This window comes from Pogoniulus pusillus, chromosome 3 (assembly GCF_015220805.1).
Source record: "Pogoniulus pusillus isolate bPogPus1 chromosome 3, bPogPus1.pri, whole genome shotgun sequence".
Taxonomy (NCBI): domain Eukaryota; kingdom Metazoa; phylum Chordata; class Aves; order Piciformes; family Lybiidae; genus Pogoniulus; species Pogoniulus pusillus.
In genome coordinates, this window is record NC_087266.1 from 16,511,368 (window position 1) to 16,535,069 (window position 23,702).

The following is a 23,702-nucleotide window of genomic DNA, read 5'->3' on the forward strand; positions in this document are numbered from 1 at the left end:
GTGGATGTATCTGCCAATGTATCTGTAGCACCCAGCTATGTCAGGGCTTCTCATGTTGGAGTCTAAAACTTAGGGAAATGAATTAAAAATGCTCATTCCAGAGTTTGTATCCTGGAAGACTGTGAGTCATGGCTCTAAAGCAAGATCTACCATATTACTTCTGTGTTAGACTGCTCGTCCTCCATATTCCTGCCTATATGGTGTAGGGATCATACAGACTACCAAGGAAAATAACACTATTGACAGACCAGCTGTGCTCTGCTTATCAGGCTTCATTTTCTAGTTAGGCTATTATCTCTTGAAGAAATTATGGAACTTTTTGCCAAGTAATAAGATGAATATCATGCAAGCATGTGCACAAATATAAATATGTTATGAGCATTTGTATGTACACATCTCTCACAAACCTTCACTTGACCTTTCTTGTAATATTTATGGTTAGGGTTACAGCTGTGTTTGGACTGCCTGTGTAGAGAATCTAAACTATATGGATATAACTTATGGAAATCAATCAATGAGAAATGGAGTTGTTTTTTTTTTTCCTTTTGTTTTTCAATAAAAGATTTGTGTTCAAAATGTGGAACTTGACTTTAGAACAGTAAGAGGGATTTCTCACGGGGAGAGTAGAATGCATGTGGCTTGACTGTGTGTCTCAGTAAACCCTGAAGTGTAGAGTTTTTGCCATTTGGTCATTATTTCTTTTTTGAGCTGAAGGTCTTCGAGTCACCTCTTCTTTTAAAGTGATAGTACTAATCTGCTGGAATAGAACATATCTGATTCATATTACAGCTACTGCAATAGCAATATCTTGGCTATTATAAGGTGCATTGCAAAGTCTTCCCTGGAGTCTGCCCTCTGCAATCATCTTATTTTTGGTGGGACCAATGTCACTGTAAAATTTGTGAGAGAAAATCGTGTATAGTAGTGGCATTAAGTTGTCAGGTGTGAAGAGATACCTGATTTAAAGACAAATTATTATTCAGTATATTTCAAAGAGTACTCATGAAAGTGTATTTGTCACTGCTTTGTATTTATGGGGAAAAGATCTTGAACAAAATTTTATTAAAATACTAATATGAGACTGTGTTTTACTAAGCATAGTTTGGTTCACTTAGAATGAGCAAAATGCTTTTAGAAGTGTAAGGGAAACAGATAAGGAATTGGGAAATCCAGGTAGTCATGTTTGCCTAGAGGCATTTTCTGAAAGCAGGAGTGAGTTATAATGCAAATCCTCCTGGCTTTGCTGGTTTTTGTGGTCGCTGCTAATTACTGTAAAATTGACTCAGGAGTGCTGCAGCATCTCTGCATATGTTTAAGCCTAATTTCCATAGTGTCACAGGCATTTTTTCTCTCTGTGGGTATTGTACTCAGTAGGAAAAAAATTCCTATAACCTTCATCTTAGCATTTTTACTTGTCAAGGAGCAAAGAATGATTCTATCCAGTAACCATCCAGTCTTGATATCCAGTACAGTAGCACAGGTTTTATTGGATTGTTTGTTTCAGGATTTTGATGACAAATATTTTATTGTATTTGTATCTAGACTGTGGCAAGGATTAGTTTGCTTTGAAAACACAAAATCAAGTTTGCTGACAATGCCAAGCTGTGTGGTGCAGCTGACAGGTCAGAAGGAAGGGATGCCATTCAGAGGGACCTTGACAGGCTGGAGAGGTGGGCCCAAGCCAACCTCATGAGGTTCAACGAGACCAAGTGCAGAATCCTGCATCTAGGTTGGGCCAATCCCAGGCACCTGGGCAGTGACTGGCTTGAGAGGGCTTGAGGTGCTGGTAGATGAGAAGTTCAGTATGAGCCACCAGTGAACACTTGCAGCCCAGAGAGCCAACTATGTCCTGGGCTTCATCAAGAGAAGTGTGGCCAGCAGGTCGAGAGAGGTGATTCTTCCTCTCTGCACCACTCTCCTGAGACCCCACCTGGAGTACTGTGTCTAGTTCTGGAGCCCCTTTTAGAAGAAAGATGTGGACGTGCTGGAACATATCCCGAAAAGGGCCACAAGGATGATAACAGGGCTGCAGCACCTCTCCTACACAGACAAGAGGAAGTTGAAGTTGTGCAGTTTGGAGAGGACTCCAAGGATACCTCATTGTGGCCTTTCAGTATCTGAAAGGGGCCTTCAGGAAAGCTGATGAGGGACTTTTTAGGGTGTCAGGTTGTGGTAGGACTAGGGGGGATTGATCCAAGCCAGAGGAGCACAGATTTAGACTAGGCATTAGGAAGTTCTTCCCCACAAAGGTGGTGAGACACTGGAACAGATTGCCCAGGAATGTGGTGGAGGTCCCATCCCTGGAGGTTTTTAAGGCCAGTCAGGATGTGGTTCTGGGCAGCTTGATCTAGTGGGAAGTGACCCTGCCCATGGCAAGGGAGTTGGATCTAGATAATCCTTGAGGTTCCTTCCAACCCTGACAATTCTGTGACTTTGTGATTATTCTATTATCTATTATGTTTAGTTAAAAGTATTTTAGGTTAATATCATGTAATGTATTGTGGTTTCAAATTTTACTTTTTTCTCTCCCTCTTTTTTGTTCTCCATCTTGAGAAGGAATTTGAGTTTTAACTCCACTAAGTGTAGAATTTCATAGCTTGGCATTGAGTTCTTGAATTTTTCATCATCTTGAATCCTGTGTGACCCATGTGTTCTGAAATGTACCTTTTGCCAGTGTAAAACTGCAAAGAAATAAGACAATGCAGGTCTTTAACAAGAGGTTTCTCTAAATTAAGCACGCACTGTATGCCTACCACTCTTATGGTTGGCAAAGTTAGCTAGACTGTTGTTGAAAGTGAAGCAGACCTACCATTTCCTAGCAGAAATGCTTGTAAAACACAAGAAACACCTTTGCAGGGTATGACTCTAGAACTAACTGAATAATTATACAAGAAAGATATAAGAAACAAGTGTTTAAACAGGATTATTATTAGAAAGAAAGATTGTGTCAAAGAAATCAGGAGTTAGAGGAGGAATCTCCTGCAGAAATTGAAGCCTAAATTGGGGCTGCCAGTGAAAACTGAAACTTGCAAAGGATGTTAAAACAACAGCAGAAGGTCATTTACATCTTTAAATACAAAGCCAGGAAACAGGAAAATAATCAAAGCTCTTATATATTGCCAATGGGAGAGAAAAACAGGAAAATCTGGTTAGATATTAAAACCCAATAGTTACTTCACATTGATTTTTACTGAAGGAGGATGTTGGCCTTAGAAGAGGTGTGGTGGCTAATTGGAATGGGGAAATCACCTTTTTCTTCTCTGGTTTTAAAGAATTGTTTTACTGAAGTGCAGATACAACACTTCTTAGCAGAGTTGTTAAATGAATTGTGAGATGTATGGTCGATGAATAGGAAACAGAGCACCTGGTTTCAAGAAGGGTAAATGAATGTGACAGCCATGGACCTGGCAGCTTAGACTGTGAAGTTGTAGGAGAGATTTTGGTTGAAAGAAAGCTGTAAAATATGGTGATAGGCAGAAAACAATATAAAATTAAGACAGAAATTGTTGAAGTAGAAAGTATGGACTTAATAGGTATGTTTTGATTGCCAAGAAAATGAAGTAAGATCAGCGTGTCCGTAAAAGAAGTGGTTTACAAAAATAGAGATAAACTGGAGAGTTAAAAGGCAAGCAAGAAGCACAAAGGGGAAGATGACAAAAAATGAAAGGGCACTGAAAGAAAATGTAGTAAGAAAAATGTATTAAGAAAATGTAGTTAATGCCATAACATTTTGGTGATAATTTTCATATTTTAAAATGTAAGTATGGACTGGATGATCTTGGAGCTCTCTTCCAACCTGGTTGATTCTATGATTTTATGATCATTTAGTCAAAATAGTGTGACTTAGGTTTACCCACATTTAGGCTACATGGAAGAATGAGTTCCAAGGAAGGAGAGTCTGGGGCAGGAGAGCACAGGAAATACCTAGGAGAAAATTCATGGGATAATCCACTAATTGACTGTTCTCCATTTTCTGTGGTCCTGGGATAGGCAACTTGTACAGGGTTAACCCTCCAGGGGAATGGCCTTGAACCTGAGCCCAGGTAGTCTGGACCCCTCCCCAGAGGTGGGTCTGAACACCACCAGGTGATTCATGGTTAGCCGGTTCCCCTTCTTGTCTAAAGGTCTATAAAAGCAGGGAGGAAGCTTCTTCTTTCCTTTCTCTCTGTGCTCCCTGCCACTCTGCCTGCTGGCATCACTATCCTGTTCTTGTTCTGTTTCACTGCGTGGCCATCACCCACAAGGTGGACAAACCCATTACCATCAAAATCTGGTTGTATTTACACATTCTGTATTTGTTTTCGCTTCCCTATACCCTTGTAACTTCCTTACCTCAGATACCTTCTTAATTTATTGTTAATCTTTCCTTCTTTTAACTTCCAAATCAGAGTGAGATTATTTATTTGGGGGTGCCTACCTTTTCTCTCTGCATCTAATTCCTTTCTTTTGGGAAAGAAGGAGGAAGAGGGAAGGGCACTCTAAAAAATTGTTATTGGATCTATCAAATATTTTTTGAGTCTCTGGGAATTTAAATTAGAACTGAGACACAACTAATGATCACATAGTGTCTGATAAGTTCTATTGTATGTCAAAGAAGTGGATGCTTTTCACTGGGCCCTTTGTGAGTTCCTAGAAAGGCAGTGTTTTCTCACAAGAGCACCCTTATACCTGGTTTTATGTGTATACATCACAAAAGCCTTTATCCAGTCTGCTGGAATCAACATAAATCTTTCTCTGTGTCTTAAATGAGGCCAAGAGTGAATCAAAACTCATAGTATATATTCAGTATGTTTTCTGGCTTTGAGGTTGACACAGAGTAGAAATAAAAATCTGGTCACATTGACTTACTGCATTTTCTTTCAGTGTCCTTTTATAAAATAGGCTTCTACTTGGTTTCTGTAGTAGAGCTTTAATATAGCACAAGGGCTCCCTTCTTAAAAGCGAGTTAAGATTTGGTGTTGTTATGATTCGAAACATCCAAAATTTCACTCATCAGGTCAGTAACATTTTGATGGTAATTTTCACATTTTAAAATGTGAACATGTTCCAGCCTAAAGTAACAGAAATAACCAGTGTCTGATATATGCAAAATTATGGTTTAAGTAGAATACGTTGACTTTCAAGTGGTGTGCAATAATACATGTTACTTATGTTTTGGTTTAGGGTAAAAACATTATAGTTAATTTAGTGTTCTCTAAGATTCAAAAGTGTAAACTTGCTGTTTAGCTATTTGTTAATTGGTTTCCATAATGAAAAAATTGAAGTGAACTATACAGGCAGGAATGGAAATCTTCAAATTCAAAAATCAAGGATCTTGGAATGTGTTAAGTGCATGCTTATAGATTTCATCACTAGCTAAATCCTGTTGTTTTTTTTCCTCTTTCAGTTTGCTCCCAGTATTCTAGAGGAGTTTTTGCCATTTTTGGACTATATGATAAGAGATCAGTACATACCTTGACCTCATTCTGCAGCGCCTTGCACATCTCCCTCATCACACCAAGTTTCCCCACAGAGGGTGAGAGTCAATTTGTGCTGCAGCTGCGGCCATCTCTGCGGGGAGCCCTCCTGAGCTTGTTGGATCATTATGAATGGAACCGCTTTGTCTTCCTGTATGACACAGATAGAGGTGAGTTGTGACCTAGCTTTCTTGTCTTTTTATTTCGAATTTCTTTTGCAAGAACTGTACATTTTGGACTCACATTTTAATGAGACTTTGAAGTGAAGTACCTCTGACCGAGTAGCAGTGTGATGGAAGGAAGAATTCCGTCCTTGTAAAACAATTGGGTATTTGGCACACATAGTATGTGACTGTCTAGTTGAAGCCTGTGTTTTAAGACTGGAATACTGAAACATTTTAACATTGGTGAAATAAAGACAGTTCATCAAACAAAATTTTAGAGCCCGGTTCGCTCTTCAACTCACTTTGTGACAGCAGTGTAAAGAAGTAGAGAGGACCAGCTACTTCTTTGCACCTGGTGTAAGCTGAGATGTGAGCGAGCCACCTGGCTCTTCCACACTTTGGGAGGCCAAAACAGAGAGACACTCACTCAGTATGAGGCCTTCAATCTGCAACAGAGATGTGCAGGTAGGAGGCAATACCTACCAGGGGAGCAGAGGAAGGGATTGCTTCAGTGGTCCTTCTTTTACACCTTTCATCTGGAGTTATCTCTGTGATGGACTGCACTTCCACAATGCCTGTGGCATGTGACACAAAAGACAACTCTTTCTATCCGTGTTTTCCTTTCCACATCCTAGCATGTATCAGAACCTTTTAAGTGGTGAAACATGGCAAGTGCATCACTATGCTTCACCACTCAGTGCAGAATTGAGAAGTAGAATCTTCCATTCTCCATGTCTTTATTCTGCTAGCAAAGTACTTTGTCTTTATGTAATAGGACTGAGCCAACATGGCTGAGGGGCTGTGAAAGAGGCAACATTTTTATGTTGATGGCTTGTTTTCTGTGAGCAGCATAGCTGTAGTCAAATAATTATTTTACCACAGCTGTTTCAATATACCTCCCCATGTGGACAGTCTATTCTGGAATTAAAGTGGTTTCATTTCAGTATAATTACTCTGTGGTAGAAATAGGGAATTATACTGACCAAAGTAAAGCTGTTTAATTGTTTAATTATGGCTACAGAAGTCAAATTACTTCTACATACAAGCACTAGATTTTAGTAAGTTTTTAGCTTGATACGCTGCCAAAATACCTAAAATTAAACCAGAATGAGTAATGGAACACAACAAATTGGTTTGTATCATTCTATATATTTTTTCTTTAAATAAAGGGTTTTTTTTATGCTTGCTGGAGGAAGCTTTGGGAAGTGTTATAGAAGGTATGAGATAATCATAAAGATTAAAACCCAGTGAATTTAAAAGTATTCCTCCTCAATAAATAGTTACGAGTAAGAAAACATACACCTAATTGCAGAGGTAATCCTGTAAGTTCAGCAAACTGTTAAGAGAAGGAGTGCACAACCTGCAGTCACCTTTCTCATCTAAATTGACATGCTTAATTGGATTGAGACATCATTTTTAAGCATGCAGTATCACACCAAGGGCAGTTTCCGAACATCATCTCTATCAGTGTGGTTAATAAACAATTCTGATGGCACCAAACTCAGCAGCTCTGAACTCATCAGTGTGTCTTTGATAGGGAAATGGCATTTGCCAGCTTGGATGCATGGGATGCTATATTGGCTAGTCTCTTAAAATGACTGTGAAGATATATGATTGCTGAGTAATTTTCAGTATTGTTATAGAATAGAATTTTTTAATGTGGAGCTGAAATATGATGAGAGAAGAATTAGCATCGTCTCTTACTAGTGTAACTGGAAAGAAAGAAAAAAATCATTGATGTTGAGTCATAGAATCTGTCACTTAGACCAGAACTTAGCCTTGTCCACATTTTGTCAAATATAATTCCTCTACATGTCAGATGTCTCTCAGCAGCCCCATCCAACCAATCTGAAAGAAAGGGAATCCCTTCAGCCATATGATTTCAGTACAGGCCTGTGAGTTGATCTTTACAGCTTAACCGGGAAGTTATAAATAAGCTTTTATGGGGGAAGGTAAGCAAGCATAAATTCCAGCCAGACATAGTAGTTGTTTGTGAAGAAGGAAGCATTTAGCAGCTATCAATGTTGTAAAAGGCAGAAGTCCTTTGCAGAAGACAGTGTGACAGAGGAAACTTAGGCAAACCATCAGCCACAGTGATGTGTTGTGTTGGGCAAATGTGGTTTTCAGACCTGCTTTTTCACTTTTAAGGGGTGAGCAATTAAAACCTATTATTAAGGTAGGTTTCTCTGCTGTATCTCTCTGGTCAACAATTTGACAGCCCCTCAGCTCCCTGCACAATCTGAGTCTCTTTGATACTGCAGACATCTATGTTAACATTTCAGCACACATTTGTTGCATGTCTCCAAGTCATTCCCACATATTGCTCTTGGCTTACACCAAGGAATAGTGTTGGAGCTCACAAACTCTGATGAGGTAGTAGCTCCAGCTATTATTTTAATCTCCTTTTCTGATGTTCTGCCAAACTCTCAGTCTGGAAAATTACTGTTTTGTGCCAGGATGAAGATAGTAGAAGGAATGACAAAGATACAAAGTGAATTGGATAGAACAAGGAACATTACAGAAGAAGAGAACAAGTTTTGCAAAACTTGGCCACAGCAACCCCAGGCAGCACTACAGGCTGGGGACAGAGTGGCTGGAGAGCAGCCAGGCAGAAAGAGACCTGGGGATATTGGTAGAGAGTAGGCTGAACATAAGCCAGCAGTGTGCCCAGGTGGCCAGGAGAGCCAATGGCATCCTGGCCTGGATCAGGAAGTGTGGCCAGTAGGACAAGGGAGGTTATTCTTCCCCTGTACTCAGCACTGTTCAGGCTGATCTGCATGACCCTTCACGGCAATGAGATCACACTTATAGGTCTATAGTTTGCAGAATCTTCCCCTATGTCCTTCCTGATAAATAGGCATCACATTTGCCAACCTCCAGTCAAGTGGAACTTCCCCAATCATCCACAACTGCTGAGAGATGATGGAAAAAGGGCTTGGAGATCACCTCTGCCAGTTTCTTCAGCACCCTTGGGTGGATCCCATCCAACCCATATGCTTGTCTGTGTCCAAGTGGCAGAACAGGTCCCTCATCATTTCCCCTTCGATCGTGGAACCTTTGTTCTGCTCCTCTGCCTTCTGGTGCAGGAGACTGAGTATCCAGGAAACAGCTGATCATACTTTTAAAGAAGGCATTAATATTCTCATCCTCATCCTCATCTTTTCTCACTATGATTACTTCTGCATCCAGTAAAACCCTCCTCTTTATTATGTATATAAATAGCTCTCCCTTTTGTTTTGAGGGAGAGTATAGATCTGGTTACTTAAAATCAGTTTATCAGTCTAATCTAGTTTTCTCTTTTGACAAAGCAGCTGGCCCAGCAGTAGCAGTAGGGCTTTTTTTTATCCATGATTCAGTGATACTGCCTAATGCCTCACATTCTCCAAGGGGAAAAAAAAAAAAAAAAAAAAAAAAAAAAAAAAAAAAAAAAAAAAGGAAAGAAAATACACATTCAGGGTTAGCACAGTGTCTTGAAAATGAGAAACCATAGCCCCAAAACTGTAATTAGTAGCACATTTTAAAAGGAGGATATCTCAGGTGAAGTGCAAATCATTTGCTTTTGCTCTCCTGTAGTTAACATCCAATATGAATTTATGTGATAGCACAGAGAGCAGCTTTTCTGGGTACCCAGCCTGGGTGAGGTAAGAGTGATACAAGACAGGTTCAGAGTTCAAAGTGATCTTGCTAAATAGACAACTCAAGAAAGTGAAAAATTATAACGATGGTGCCAAGGGTGAACTTCGTAGGGGAGAATAAAAGATACAAACACAAAGTGCAGAACAGCTGGCTCAGCGCTAGTGTCATGGGAAATGTTTCAGGAGTATAAGAATAATGTAGGTCCAGAGAGTCATACTATTTTTTAGTAAAGTAAATGTCACTTTTATATTTAGGAAAGAGATTTTTGCATGTGAGAAATAAAAGCTGAGTATTGCTCTCTCCCAGCTGGCTGTGTCGTTGTGTAATGTTTTGAGAATTCCACTGCAACAGAGAAGATTGAAAATTTCTGGTTAAACTGAGAAACTAGAATAGCATCAAGTGGATCAGGTACGCAGAGGACATGGAGTATTGTGTCCAGTTCTGGGCTCCTCAATTCAAGAGAGATGTTGAGGTTCTGGAACATATCTAGAGAAGGTCGATGAAGCTGTTGAGAGGCCTGGAACACAAACCATATGAGGAGAGGCTGAGGGAGCAGGAGTTTAGCCTGGAGATGAGGAGGCTCAGGGGGGACCTCATTGCTGTCTACAACGACCTGAAGGGAGGCTATAGCCAGGTGGGGATTGGTCTCTTCTCCCAGGCAACCAGCAACAGAAAAAGGGGACACAGTCTCAAGTTGTACCAGGGGAGGTCTAGATTGGATGTTAGGAGGAAGTTGTTGCCAGAGAGAGTGATTGGCATTGGAATGGGCTGCGCAGGGAGGTGGCGGAGTCACTGTCCCTGGAGGTGTTGAAGAAAAGACTGGCTGAGGCACTTAGTGCCATGGTCTAGTTGATTGGCTAGGGCTGGGTGCTAGGTTGGCCTGGATGATCTTGGAGGTCTCTTCCAACCTGGTTGATTCTATGATTGTATGATGGTGACAGCCCCTGTGTCTCACCACTTTTTCCTTGTCCTTTGAAAGCACTGAGTACTGTTCACAGCTATACCAAAAGGCTTCGGTGTGTTCATAGCACAAGGATAAGGTATCTGTGGCTGGCATAGCACTGTGCTCACTGACCACTGCATACAGATATGATGTAAGTAATTTTCAGAAGTCCACAGGAGATGAAGAGTAGTTTTTAAAAAATGGGAAAAAAATAATGACCTTTGAGAAAAGAAACTTCAGTAATTTAGATTTTTAATATAAGTCTGTTAAGGAGCAAAACCCAGTTCTCTGTATGAGACCAAGGCAAGAATTAAAATTGTTTTTCAGGAGGGCAGTTTTAAACTGTTACTTGGAAAAATGTTTCTGTAAGGTTAGACTAATCTGGGGAGGTTGTGGGGATTCTTACTGCTAGAGGTTTTAAAAAAAAAAAAAAGAGGTTAGAAAAATATCTGCAGTTGTGGTCTGCGTTGCTACATCCCACCTTAAATGATCTCTTCTGTCCTCTTGGGATTAACATTTATGTAGTTTTCATGATTTCGCTAGGAAATTTGGAATGGCTTCTTCACACTACTTTTAAACATAATTTTCTACTATGGAACAACTTTCAATAATATATTATTGCTATTCAATTATATATATGGCCTCTGTAAAACATTTAGTATATTCTATTATTTAAAAATCAGATTTAAAAATGTTCTAAGTGACTTAGATAAAAACATTGTAAAATCAGATTGAAGGACTAGGATTATGATGTGGTACTCCATAAGTTTCTTTAGATGGATATTCAGGAACTACAAGAATATGACCTGTATTAAGCTTTCCTTGGTGTTTTTGCTGCACTTCTGAACCAATCTGCCAGTGTCTTAATGATGAAGAATAATAATATAGTAGCAAGTTGGAAAGCTGTTTCAAGAGTCAGCTCAATAAAAAGGAGGTAGTATAATAAAGCCAGTAGTAATAAAAAAATATATTCTGCATATTTATCTGCACAAAAATACTGATTTGGGCTCTTATGGACTCTTAAGTTAAAAAGCACATGTATTGCTAATGAACAGCAAGCTGAAGATGAACTTAGAATGCAGTACTGCCAGGAAAAAAAACCAACAGGTGTTGCTACCCAGTGCTGTCTATTTGTTAATTACTTTTGGCATAACACTATCAAGCCTAGAGTTAAGTCGCTTTAAAGTGCTAGAATCTCACAATGTGTTTCAGTTAAGCCTGTGAAACAACAGTTATGTACTAAGTCATAGAGAAGATTATGTTGGGAATCTGAGTTTATTCAACTTCAGAGGACCTCTTGGTCTTGGGCCCTTTTTTCATTATTATCAGAAGGAAGAATTTGGGAAGATTCTCACAAATAAACATTTTTAATCCTATTTATCTTCAGTAAAATGCCCAAGAATAAAAGAGAAACAGAAGTGTATGACTATGTCTGATGAAAGTCAAAGTTTCTTACCTTGTATTTCATACCTGATAAACCAGCATGGTAATTATGTAATAAGCTCAGAATTCGCTGCATACTAAAAATCTTCAAAAAGCTTTCAGATTGCATCATGAAATAAAAATACTCCTTTTGTTGACCGGAACAACTGAACATCAGATGGAAGTCAACTGTATACAAGCTGCTCAAGTGTACAGATGAGTCCCCTGACTTTGCTGTTCTGTGTAAGATGCGGATCAAACTAAGCTGCATCAGAACTCATCTGTGTGTTTTGATCATCTAGCTAAACACTGAGCATATGCGGTGCAATCTAATATGAGGTTGCCACAGAAATACATACATCTGCTGCTAATTAGATTCCTAATCTAAGAATTAGTTTTCTTTGATTCTGGGTTAGGGGATGCCATGGAGAAGGCAAGACACTCACGGTAATTCCAAGTAATTGCTTTTCAGGTTGCCATGCCAGTGAATCAGCTTTGCCCTTTTTCATGATTTTTTTGTAGCAGTGTTGCAGGATCCTTAGGGCTGAATTCTTTTCTCTGTAGCATTTATCTCAGGTTTGCACAAGTGTAACTTCTATCTGCTTTTACATTCCAGCATCCTAATGCAGGTAACATTGATACTTCCATCAGATTGTTCTAATAATATCAGAGTAATTGCATTTAACAGAACCTGGCATAAACAGTTAATTGTCTGCTACCTGTGTGTGTAACACATTCCTTTAAATGAAAACATCTCACTTTTAGCCATTTGTTACACACATTCTGTATTTACTTGAGAGCAGGGCAGTGACGTCTGTAATTATGAACATTTGTTTCTGTTTATGTTAGAGATTTTATATGCAAGAAGTTACACTGCAGTTAAGAAAGGAAATTGCTTTGGAGTATGGAAGTTTTTATATGTAAAAAAGCCCAAGCAAACAAAGAAAAAGAGCCAACCCCCCAAAAAACCCACAAACAACATCTAAACAAAAAAACCTCCTGTATTGGCATTGCTACTCTAGATTATCTGCATAGCAAAGCCCAGTTGCTTTTACAAGTTAAAAGTAGCATCTCTGAGTCCATTTCTGAGTACACCTGAAAATGTGAGTATATATATCTCTGAGTAGTGATTTTAGTCACTTGCCCCATACAGATGAGCCTTAAACACAGAATGTTAGTGGTAGGAAGGGACCTCAAAAAATCATCTTGTCCAAACTCCCTGCCTTAGCTGGATCACCTAGAGTAGGTCACACAGGATCATGTCCAGGTTGGAAGGAGACATAATAAAAGGTCTGTATAATGTATGTTAGGAACTGTGTGCTGTAAAAAATGTTTTCATGATTATTTAGTCCCAAAAAAGACCTGGTGATTAATATACATATTGATGGGACTTACACTCATCCTTTGCATGGATTAAATGAATTACTTTCTGGGAAGAAAGTTTTAAGCGGAGATTTGTGTTGCAGTTTACTGAATATTTAGCTTTCACATTACTTTGTAGGATGGACTCTGGCCTTCCCTACATATATCTGTAGCAATGGTAGCACAATTGAAAAAGCTATCATCAGTGAAGAACTGTGGCAGTCGTACATCAGCATAACCAAAAGCATCTTTTTTAAACCTGAGGCTCTTTTATGTTACCTCTACACATTGGTTGGTAGTAACACTGCAGGCAGTTGATAGAGAAAATGTCGAGCAGTGTGGACCTCCAAAGAAAGCCTCGCAGACTCAGACGAGGAAGCCAGCCACACATCCAAATGCTTATGCTTTAGAAATTTCTTTCAGTATGGACATCTGAGTCCTGCAGCTGCTGTACATAGCCTTTTATATGGCCACAGGTGTTGGCTTCAGTGCTGGAGCACGGAGTGGTGGCAAACAAAGGGGAGTATAGACGATGCTGCCAGAGAGCAGACGTAGTGCCAACTTAATATTGAATGTAAAACAAATACTTGTGCCAATTTGTTTCAAAATGCATTTTTAGTTTGAAAAATTAGCTTGTCTTTTGAGAGCATTATTTATGCATGGATGAACGTTCCAAGTTTTAAGACAGTATAAAGCAGGCTTTTAAAAAAATCAAAATAAATTAGCAAAATATAGATGTACAATATCAAAATCTACTCTTCTATTGTTTATGCTTTTGTTGCTTAAAAAAAGAATCAAATTGTCTTACACTAATTTAATCCTTTGTGATCATTCCTTGGCGTATTTGGTGAGACATTTATCCCTTACAGAGGACAGATTAGTTCTGCAGCAGGAAGTAAAGGTAAAGTATTAGAGTATGCTATGAAGTAAATCTATGTGTGTATTCAAGGGCATTTCTGGAGCTGCACATTCTTAATTCAACGGACTGAACTTCCAGTGTATTATCTATGCAATCTGTAATTTTAAGATAACATTTTCTGCTACTATGAAAAACGTGTTTTCCAATGTATTCAGTTTTTCACTATTTTGAGACACATTTTGGCTGTAAATAGATTAGATTTTAGGCATTTCCCTCATTAATTACAACTGAATGCTATTTGCATATATGTTTATACAAATAATTTGTCTTTGGCCAAATCCAAAAGGAGAGGTGGAAATGTAGAGATCCTTTTAAAATGATTGACTACTTATCACAGTACTACAGATGCTATTTCTGACTCTGCACAGGGAATTTCCTGCACTAGTATTTACAGATAATAGCATTAACAGCTGCTTGTGCTACTAAATCACAGTGAATTTTTGAAGTATTAAACATTCTGCAATTGGAAGAGGAATTACCAAAGGGTCCTTCAATCCTAAGGACCCAAAATCCCTCTTTTCAATGAGTGCCTTGTAGGTTTTAATATTAATGCACACCTGGATACTGCAGGAAGTTTTTTTGTGGGCAAGGGACAAACATTTTGTTCCAGTCTCATTTGGATGTGAAAACACAAACAGAACATTTAATGTAGTTTTAAAGATCCTGGGCATAGTAAGTGGTGAAAATCTCATCAATGAGAGGAGTTAGGAATACAAAAAACCTGTAGTGGCTACTTTAGATTCCTAAAACAATTGTTTGTTTGATTTATTTGGCTTTTTTTTATACCTTTCCTATCACTGGGAGAAAGAAACTGTCCTGGGAATAAGGGCTTGTATCCTAATCTTCTCTCTCCTAATGGAGAGGCCAATCAGCATGGGGCAGTCGTTACTCCAAAAGGTCCTGTATACAAACTTCTATTTCATAAAAGCTGTTGGGGGTAATTTTCCTCCATAGACACTTCAGAGTAAGAAAAATATATAATTAATGGCTCATGTAGGTACACACTACAAAAAGTAGTGATAAACAAATCTTGAACATCTAAAGTGAGCTCTTCAAAGACGTTCCTCATAAGAGAGATGCTCATTGTGAAGTGGGTAGGTTTGTATTGATGAAACTGAGTGGTAAAAGAAAGTTTACTTTGTTAGTAAACTTAGTAAAAGCAAGACATGAAGATATCTATGTATTAAAGTAAATCCTTCCTGTAAAATACAAAATACTGTCCTTCGTGGGATAAAGGTAGTTTCAAATAGATCTACATTGTTCGAAATACTTTTAAGAAGTAAGGTTGCTTTGCCAAAGCTACATTTTAAGCAGAATTTACATTTGGTAGCACCTGGCCTTTAAAAAATGGTGACTATCCCAAGCACAGAACCTATCATTTACTATTGGGTGGGATCTTCTCTTGTTTGTGTTGATGATGTGATACTTTTTTATCATTTTGTGTATGTATATACATGTATGTGTGCCTATATATGCCTGATAATAGCGATATGTCCTAACTTTGTCTGGATGCACTATAGTTGAAATAATTTAGTTATTAAAATGTTCTCATTTTAGAAGTTCAGATCATACCACTGAATTTTTTTCTAGCAGTAATTTTAGGTGTTTTCTACTGTCTGTTTAATTTGTATATTATTCTCATTAAACATTATTTTTAAATTAACTTTTTAAGCCTTCACAGATTACATCTCAAGTTCTTTTTTTTTCTTTTTTTTCTTTTTTTCCTTCTTTTTTCCTTCTTTTTATTTTCCTTTTTTTTCTCCTTTTTTCTCCTCCTTTTTTTCTCCTCCTTTTTTTTTTCCTCCTTTTTTTTCCTCCTTTTTTTCCTCCTTTTTTTTCCTCCTTTTTTTTCCTCCTTTTTTTTTTCCTCCTTTTTTTTTCCTCCTTTTTTTCTCCTCATTTTTTTACTCCTTTTTTTTCCTCCTTTTTTTCCTCCTTTTTTTTACTCCTTTTTTTTCCTCCTTTTTTTTTTCCTCCTTTTTTTTTCCTCCATTTTTTTCCTCCTTTTTTTCCCACTTTTTTTTTCCCCCTTTTTTTCCTCCTTTTTTTTTCCTCCTTTTTTTTTCCTCCTTTTTTTTCCTCCTTTTTTTTCCTCCTTTTTTTTTCCTCCTTTTTTTTACTCCTTTTTTTTCCTCCTTTTTTTTTCCTACTTTTTTTTACTTCTTTTTTTTTCATTCTTTTTTTTCCTTCTTTTTTTTCCTTCTTTTTTTTTCCTTCTTTTATTTCCTTCTTTTTTTTCCTTCTTTTTTCCTTCTTTTTTTTCCTTCTTTTTTTTCCTTCTTTTTTTTCCCTTCTTTTTTTTTTCCTTCTTTTTTTTTTTCCTTCTTTTTTTTTTTCCTTCTTTCAAAGAGAGCCAGTGGCATCCTGGCCTGCATCAGGAATGGTGCAGCCAGCAGGAGCAGGGAGGTCATTCTGCCCCTGTACTCTGCACTGGTTAGACCACACCTTGAGTACTGTGTCCAGTTCTGGGCCCCTCAATTTAAGAAGGACATTGAGATGCTTGAGTGTGTCCAGAGAAGGGCAACAACACTGGTGAGAGGCCTTGAGCACAGCCCTACGAGGAGAGGCTGAGGGAGCTGGGATTGTTTAGCCTGGAGAAGAGGAGGCTCGGGTGAGACCTTATTGCTGTCTACAACTACCTGAGGGGTGGTTGTGGCCAGGGGGAGGTTGCTGTCTTCTCTCAGGTGGCCAGCACCAGAACAAGAGGACACAGCCTCAAGCTATGCCGGGGAAATTTAGGCTTGAGGTGAGGAGAAAGTTCTTCACTGAGAGAGTCATTGGACACTGGAATGGGCTGCCCGGGGAGGTGGTGGAGTCACTGTCCCTGGAGCTGTTCAAGGCAGGTTTGGACGTGGCACTTGGTGCCATGGTCTAGCCTTGAGCTCTGTGGTAAAGGGTTGGACTTGATGATATGTGAGGTCTCTTCCAACCTTGGTGATACTGTGAAAACAGGAAATTCCTATAAACCATCCTTTTCCCATGAAAAAGATTTTGACAGTCATGTTTTCAAAGAAATGGAGTTTTGGAGAAAACATTACAAGGTGCTTCTATGAAATAATTGTTTTGTTTAGGAAAAAAACTCCATCTGATACATTTCTTTTTAAAAAAAAGTATGTATATATCTTCTCAGCTGTACCTTGTGCCGGACTGATTTCTCATCCAGTTTCTCATTAAGTAAGCAAAGCCTTCTGCCAGCTATTTCCTAAAACAATTTCATGCTCTTCATCTTGAGGCAGAATGAAAATCTCTAAGTTCTGTGGAAAGCCAAGGCTGATGTTCACAATGTGCCTTTCTGCATGGGCCTTCTCTTCTGTGATATATCCTTCAAAAAGCCCCACTTGATGCACTCGTTTTATAGCTCTTTCCTCTGAGAGAAGAACAACAGAGTATCCATATGCTTCCTGATCCATGTGTGCGTCATGAGTTGTGTATAGAACTGCAGGAACTTTATCTACTCTTCCTTCAGAAAGTCTGGTTGGTAGGGCCTCCCAAAACTTGGTTCATCTTTTTTCTTCATCACATTTCCACTGCTGCAGGGAGGATTAATTATCTACCACCGCATTATCTCGTGAATCAGCTCAACCTCATTTCTCTGTTCCTGATTTCACATATTTGCGCAGATTTATTTGCTTTATTCTGCATTTGTTTTCCTCTTTGATCACTTAGCTTTTTTTCTATGTGATTTTCTACTCATTTTCCCACACTTTTCTGTTCTGTCACTACATTCCTGTAAGCCAGACACGTTTTCAGCCCTTGCACATGGGAACCTGGGAACATCTCCTGGCCTTATATTTTTATCTCTGCCTATCACAACTGTCACACTTTTAAGTTTTTTAGCTTGGGGGAGAAAAAAGTGTAATATGACTTCAGATTAATCTATATCTGTGTCTGTCATGGAGTAAAAATTGAACTTTTTTTCAAGGGCAAACAAGTAATTATTGAAATATTTTAGTGCATCAACACTGCCGTTTAAATAGAAGATATTTAAAAGAAAAAAAAATACAGATGTCTGTTTATTCATATTCTAAGTCAGTTTAGAAAGTGACACAATTCCATTTTCAGAATTCCAGAATTCACTTACTTCATTGGTGCTAAAAATGTCTTCACGTGCATGTGTTACCAAAGAGCAAAAAGAAAGGCTCACCACGTGCATTATCTTTTATCCTCAAATGCACTTCCAGGCGGCCAGACAAGAGTGATAATAGGAAATGCATAGAGGAGCAGTATTTTGTCTGTACCAAGAGCTGAATTCACAAGTAGACAGAATGCCAAATTACGTAATTTCTCCTCCTGCAAGTCAGGCACGTTGTGGTGGCCACCTCACAGCTGCTGGCCTGGGCAGCATCCAGGCAGACACAGTCACAATTGTCCCTTTTCATCTAGGTCATTCTCAATTCCCTCAACAGGAAATGGAACACAAGCAGAAAAGTTTTAAAAACATCCCAGACATGAATCAACAAAAACCCTGAACATCTGCTCATCAAAGCTCATCAGAAAACAGTGTATTTTATTTACACTACTCTTCTGGATGTACTGAGAATGCCTAATGAGTCCAGAGATCTCTGGAAAATATTGCTGGTATGAAGTGTCCGTTTCACTCTCCAGATTAATGGCCCCATCTACCCGAGATGCGGGAAACACAATGTGTCAAATCCACAACCTCTGCCATTGCGTTACTTTAGTATAAAGTGATGTAGTTTTACTAAATTCATGGTTCACATCCAATCCAAGCTGGCTTAGAAAAAAGTGCAATATTGAAATATTTTAATTTATTTTGAGGATAAGATAGTGCTTGCACATATGAAAAACAGGAGAGTAGAAAGTGCAGCTAATATAAGTGGATTCGGTGGAGAAGCGAGGACCAATTTTGTGCACAAGGAAATGCTGGCATAGAGCAGTTCAGTGTAACTGGCTGATTGCATTCTGCACTGCCAGGGAATGAGACCACTAGATTTACATGTCTAACGTTGTACAGATTTTCTGATCCACAGGGAATGTCCCATACTCTACCCACATTCAGGATTTATGAATCCACATGTCCTTGTAAGAAGTCTTATTACTGGAGCAGGTCTAGTTTCAACTTTGTCCAAAGTAAAAGCTGAAATACTTTTTTCAGTGGTTTGTGGTTTTGTACAGCTTTTGTTCAAGCTAATGCACAAGGAAATTATTTAGCTCAAAGGTGGCTCCTGAGTTACGTGAGCTACTTCAATTATTTCATGGAGAGGTTCACCGCAGGTACAGTGAGACAATATTGGCTTACAGTGGCTGTGACTTTGGCTGTGCTTCTCTGCACACATTTTCTTATGCAGAAGTAAAATCTGGAAGCAAAGAGAATGTTCAAATTTTGCTTGCCCACTGACTGTTGTCTTCTTCAGGCTTTCTAAATAATGCCTGTCACCTTAACATCAAAACACAGAGTATTTCCTCTGAAGCTTTCCTGCTTCTGTTCTTAGGAAAGCACCTTTCTTAACAATGAGTGCTTTAAAGGAAGTCAGTGTAACACCCTGGTCACTTGGAGATCATGCAATTCTCAGTAAATTCCAGACGAAGCAATAGTTTCATAATGTTGGTTTGGAGAAAGAGGACAACAGCATTGATGAATGACTGGAGCAGCTGTAAGTCACATGAGGGGTAATTATTTTTTGTGAGTGTGGAATTTTATTCTGCATGTCTGCTGTGTAGCTACAAAATACTGCTGTCAATGCCAGAAAGGATAAACACCTGCTAAAAGGACTGCAGAGAGGATTATCTCTCTTTCCTACACATACACTTATGAAATACGTACTACACGTTGGACTATCTCCAGGTTTTTTCTCATTCTCTCAGCATTTTTCTAGCTGTTGAATCAATTGTTCACTCTCTCTGCCTGACCTGTGAAAAAGACATCTGCTGTGTAGGGAGGCCAAATATCAACATATGACATGCTTCAGTTACCTTTTGCCAACCTGCTAGGACAGAATGCTTGTTTGTTTTTTTTAACCAATCTGCTTTTAAGTTCTGTTGCAATGTTTTTGCTGCTGGGATGTGGGTCTGGTCATCTCTCCTGTTCTTCATTCCTCCTCGCCAGCCTGCAAGGAGCTGCTTGCTGATGCCTGCGCACCTATGCAGCTGTGGCGATGCTCTGGCAGCAACACTAATGCTCCCTTGCCAGTTTTTAAACATTCTGCCAAGGAGAGAGAATTAATAACACGATCTGAATCATCTCTGAAGTAACCCCAATGCCCCTGTGTCCTATTCCTCCAGCATTGTGTCATTTGTCAGCTCCTGTCCAGGATAATAAAAAGAATCTCTTATACCCCCACAGATGAGAAGTTTATCAGGGCAGGCTGCACCATTTATTCAGACTACCCTTTTTGCTTTTGTGACTCTAAACATTTAAAAACCTTTAGGACAGATTTTACAGTCCGTGTCGTGCTGCTCAGCTGGTGCAGAGTAGATGGACTCCAGCCAAAGCTGGCGAGTGGCCACAGCCTTCCCCTTGTGCTCATGAACACAACCAAGAAAGGGCAGTGCAGTTCATGTCCTTGTGGCCCTTCTGGTGTCGCATGAGAGGCAGCCCAGCCCCAGTCCCCAGCCACACTTGCAGGTGAGCTCTGGGCTGGCCTAAGCCTGGTGTCTGCGTGTGCCAAGCGTCCTGTGAGAACATAGCTGACATTGCCTCCTCTGAGAACATCCAGATTTAGAGTGGAACTTTTGATTTTTAGAATGGAAAACAGAAGAGCTAAAACAATTGAAGGGTTTGAATGGAGGTTAAACCAACAGGGAGAAACAACTAAACCTGAAACATATCTCATAATATCTGCAATATACATACCTACTGTAATTTCAGCAGCAGCTTCCCACTGTGATGTGGGCTTAACTTATTTGATTCTTTCTTTCATTTTGTTTCATCTTTTTTTTCTCTATTTGTGAGCAGAATTGAAGATCTTAAAGCATCAAAATAACTGTCAAAAGTGAATAGTGGAAGATGCTTGGGGATGGCTCAGCAGTGTACCCTCAAGAAGTGGTGGCAAGCATTCCTTTTAGGTTTTGTTTTTTACAAAAGTTTCACTTTTGATGTAATAGGAAAATTTGGCCTTTTGTCTTCAGGCACCAAGCTGCATACTACTGTGCAGAGCAGAGACAAAGGAGTGTATCTTGCTCCTGTCAACCGTGGTGTTCATTCTTGATCTTAGCTTCTCTCATTCCTGTTCAAGCTACTGGTGCCTTGCTTTGACTGGGTGTGATCATTCCCTTTCTTGGTGCTTTTGAAAATATTTGCACAGCCACAACCCTAACTTGACATACTCTGAGCTCCTCCCCTCTATTCTCTCCTGTCTACCTTCTAGCACACTCTCAATCATAAACTTTACTTCATATTCAGATGACATCATTGCTTATGTACAGCTCTCTGCAGTGCGTTTAGTTTTTGCCTGGGCATGAAGCCTTTGCAGTAGCAGCTCTGTAGCTCTTTTTTTTTCTAATTCTGTTGCCTACATCCTCTACTATTTGCAAAGAACAACTGCAAAGGCACCCTAGATGCCTCTGTAGAGACAGCTCATACTGTTAACGTGGTAATAGGCAAGCCTCTTAATAGAAATGTAAACATGCTGCAGTACTTTGCTTTCTACTTGTCAGAGGCCATGTATTCACCTTGTCCTACCATGAGCATGTGAGATGCATATATATGCCACATCAGCTTTCCCATCGTTGCATCCTGTGTTCACTGCTTTTGCTAATAAGGGGTTATTCCACAGGGCCTATGATGATAGCAGGGTATTTGGTGGCAATGAATTGACCTCAAGTGCTGCTTAAAGCCTTGATGGGAGATGTGTAATAAAGAAGGCGGCTTTTTAAATGAGGTACCTGTGCTGGTTTGAATCAGGGTAGAATGTTTTGGTGAGAAAAAGTAGATCATAGGCTGTGAAAGGAAAACAGTGGTGGTGTCTACTCCCCTCAAAGTCTTGCTTTGCTGGAGAAGAAAGGTAAACATTAGATAACACTCTCGCCATTTTGCTCACTCTCTGGCTGGGCTCTGGCTGAGCTGCATCTCCCTAACCTCACTGCCACTCACCTTTGCTTCTTAACCTCTTGGCTGAACCTCTATTCTTCCTTGAGACTGGGGTAAGGTTGACAGGAGCAGGGGGAAGGTGCAGGGGTGGTTGAGAGCCCCTCCTGGGGACTCAGGTTTCTGGGAGGGGAGTTGTGTTTCTGTATTACCTTTTACCTTGTATATTTCTGTCTATAATTGTATGTACTGTAAATATCTGCTTGTACATTGTGCTAGCTGTAAATAAATAGCTTCATTTATATTCCCAGAGCCGACTGAGACTAGTCTGGGTGATTTCTAAAAGTGTGGGGAGGCGGGGAACACCCAAACCATCACAGTACCACATATCTTCATTGTCCTGTCTAAAAAGGGTCATCTGGCTTGACACATCTGTCAAAGGACTTGTTTTTGTTGTTTTGGGGTTTATTTTGGTTTTTTATTTTCCCAGGGCCATCTTCCATGTCTTAATACCTTAATATGACAGACTAATATATCTGAAAGAGCTGTCAGGTACAAGAGGCAGTTTCTGAAGACCTAAAAGTTATCTGGCTTGTAAAGGAAATTCCAATCTCTGGCAGAGACTGCAGTTATAAAATTTGACCTACTTAGCAAAAAAAATCCTATTAGGTGGATTTACACATGGCTCCCAGAGATCAGATTGTCCAATATGAAGAATAGGACCTGAAGCCTTTTAGTGGGACCTGAAGCTTTAAAGCTGTTTAATGCTGTCAGGTATTATTTTCAGGTTAGTTTTTTCTTGCCTTTTTTTCAGATTCAGATGTTACAAACAATGCAAAATACAGTCTAATCCACATACAGCTTACAGTTTGGAATATTATCATGCCCAACTTCTAAATCTGTTGAATTGCAATTTGATAAACAACATTGCTGTAAACAAGAAAAATATCCCTTTAATATGTTTTTCCACAACTAGTTACATGATGTGACAAGATAGACCTCCTTGAAGGCTATTCTGAGCTCTGAAATAGTCACTTTAGCTTGCTATAGTCAAACCCACTATTTTCTTGACTTCATAGGGATTCAGCTCACCCCACACTGCAAAGCCATGTGATGTATTGCAAAGCTCTGTATTTAGTGGGGGTTTTTGCATGTCTCTTCCTTAAAGAGTCAGGTGGGTTTGTAAAGCTCTCGCTACTCCTTTCTGACCAAAAAGAAAACACAGAAAAGGAAATTTCTGTCCCCTTGGCTGGAGAAAAGTTTTTGGGCCCCAGACACTGTCATGGTGCAGAAATTAGGGGATAAAACAAAAATCCAAGTATATATTGTTATCTTTAAATCCCTTTTCTGTATCTGTTATGAATTATGCAGCATTAATAATCTGTATTAATTTTGATATCCAGGCAAAGATTGTTAATAACTATGAACATGAACATTAAATCTTGCCAGAAAACTTATTTACAAGGTTCAAAATGCATGGTTTGGATATTTATGCACATAGAGAACAGGCAAAACTAGAACACTTTAAGAAATAACTGGCAAATGCAAACATTGTACTAGAAGAGAAAGTTCTTGCAGTCAGTACACTGCTTGTGGTTAATTATACTGCTTATCCACTAGATGGATGCAGGAAGTGCCTTTCTACTTATGGCAGAAGGTAATTGGTGAATTCTAAGAGGCTTTCAGTATTTACTCACAAAATACTATTTCCCAACTCGTGGGGCTAGCTACAGCTTCGGACAGGACCCAAAATGCTGTCAGGGAATTCTGTTACTCTTGTCAGCCACTGAGGGTTCTGATTCTTCCCAAGCTT

At 39.2% G+C, this 23,702-nt stretch overlaps 1 protein-coding gene across 10 annotated transcripts in view; it reads left to right on the forward strand.

Moving 5' to 3' along the window:
* Positions 1-23,702, forward strand: part of GRIA4 (glutamate ionotropic receptor AMPA type subunit 4) — a 249,420-nt gene that overhangs the window by 92,243 nt on the left and 133,475 nt on the right. For all 10 annotated transcript variants that reach the window (XM_064170856.1, XM_064170828.1, XM_064170847.1 and 7 more), the window contains exon 3: positions 5,387-5,626. In XM_064170856.1, coding sequence (XP_064026926.1) covers positions 5,387-5,626 — 240 coding nt within the window. The remainder of the gene's footprint in view (positions 1-5,386; positions 5,627-23,702) is intronic.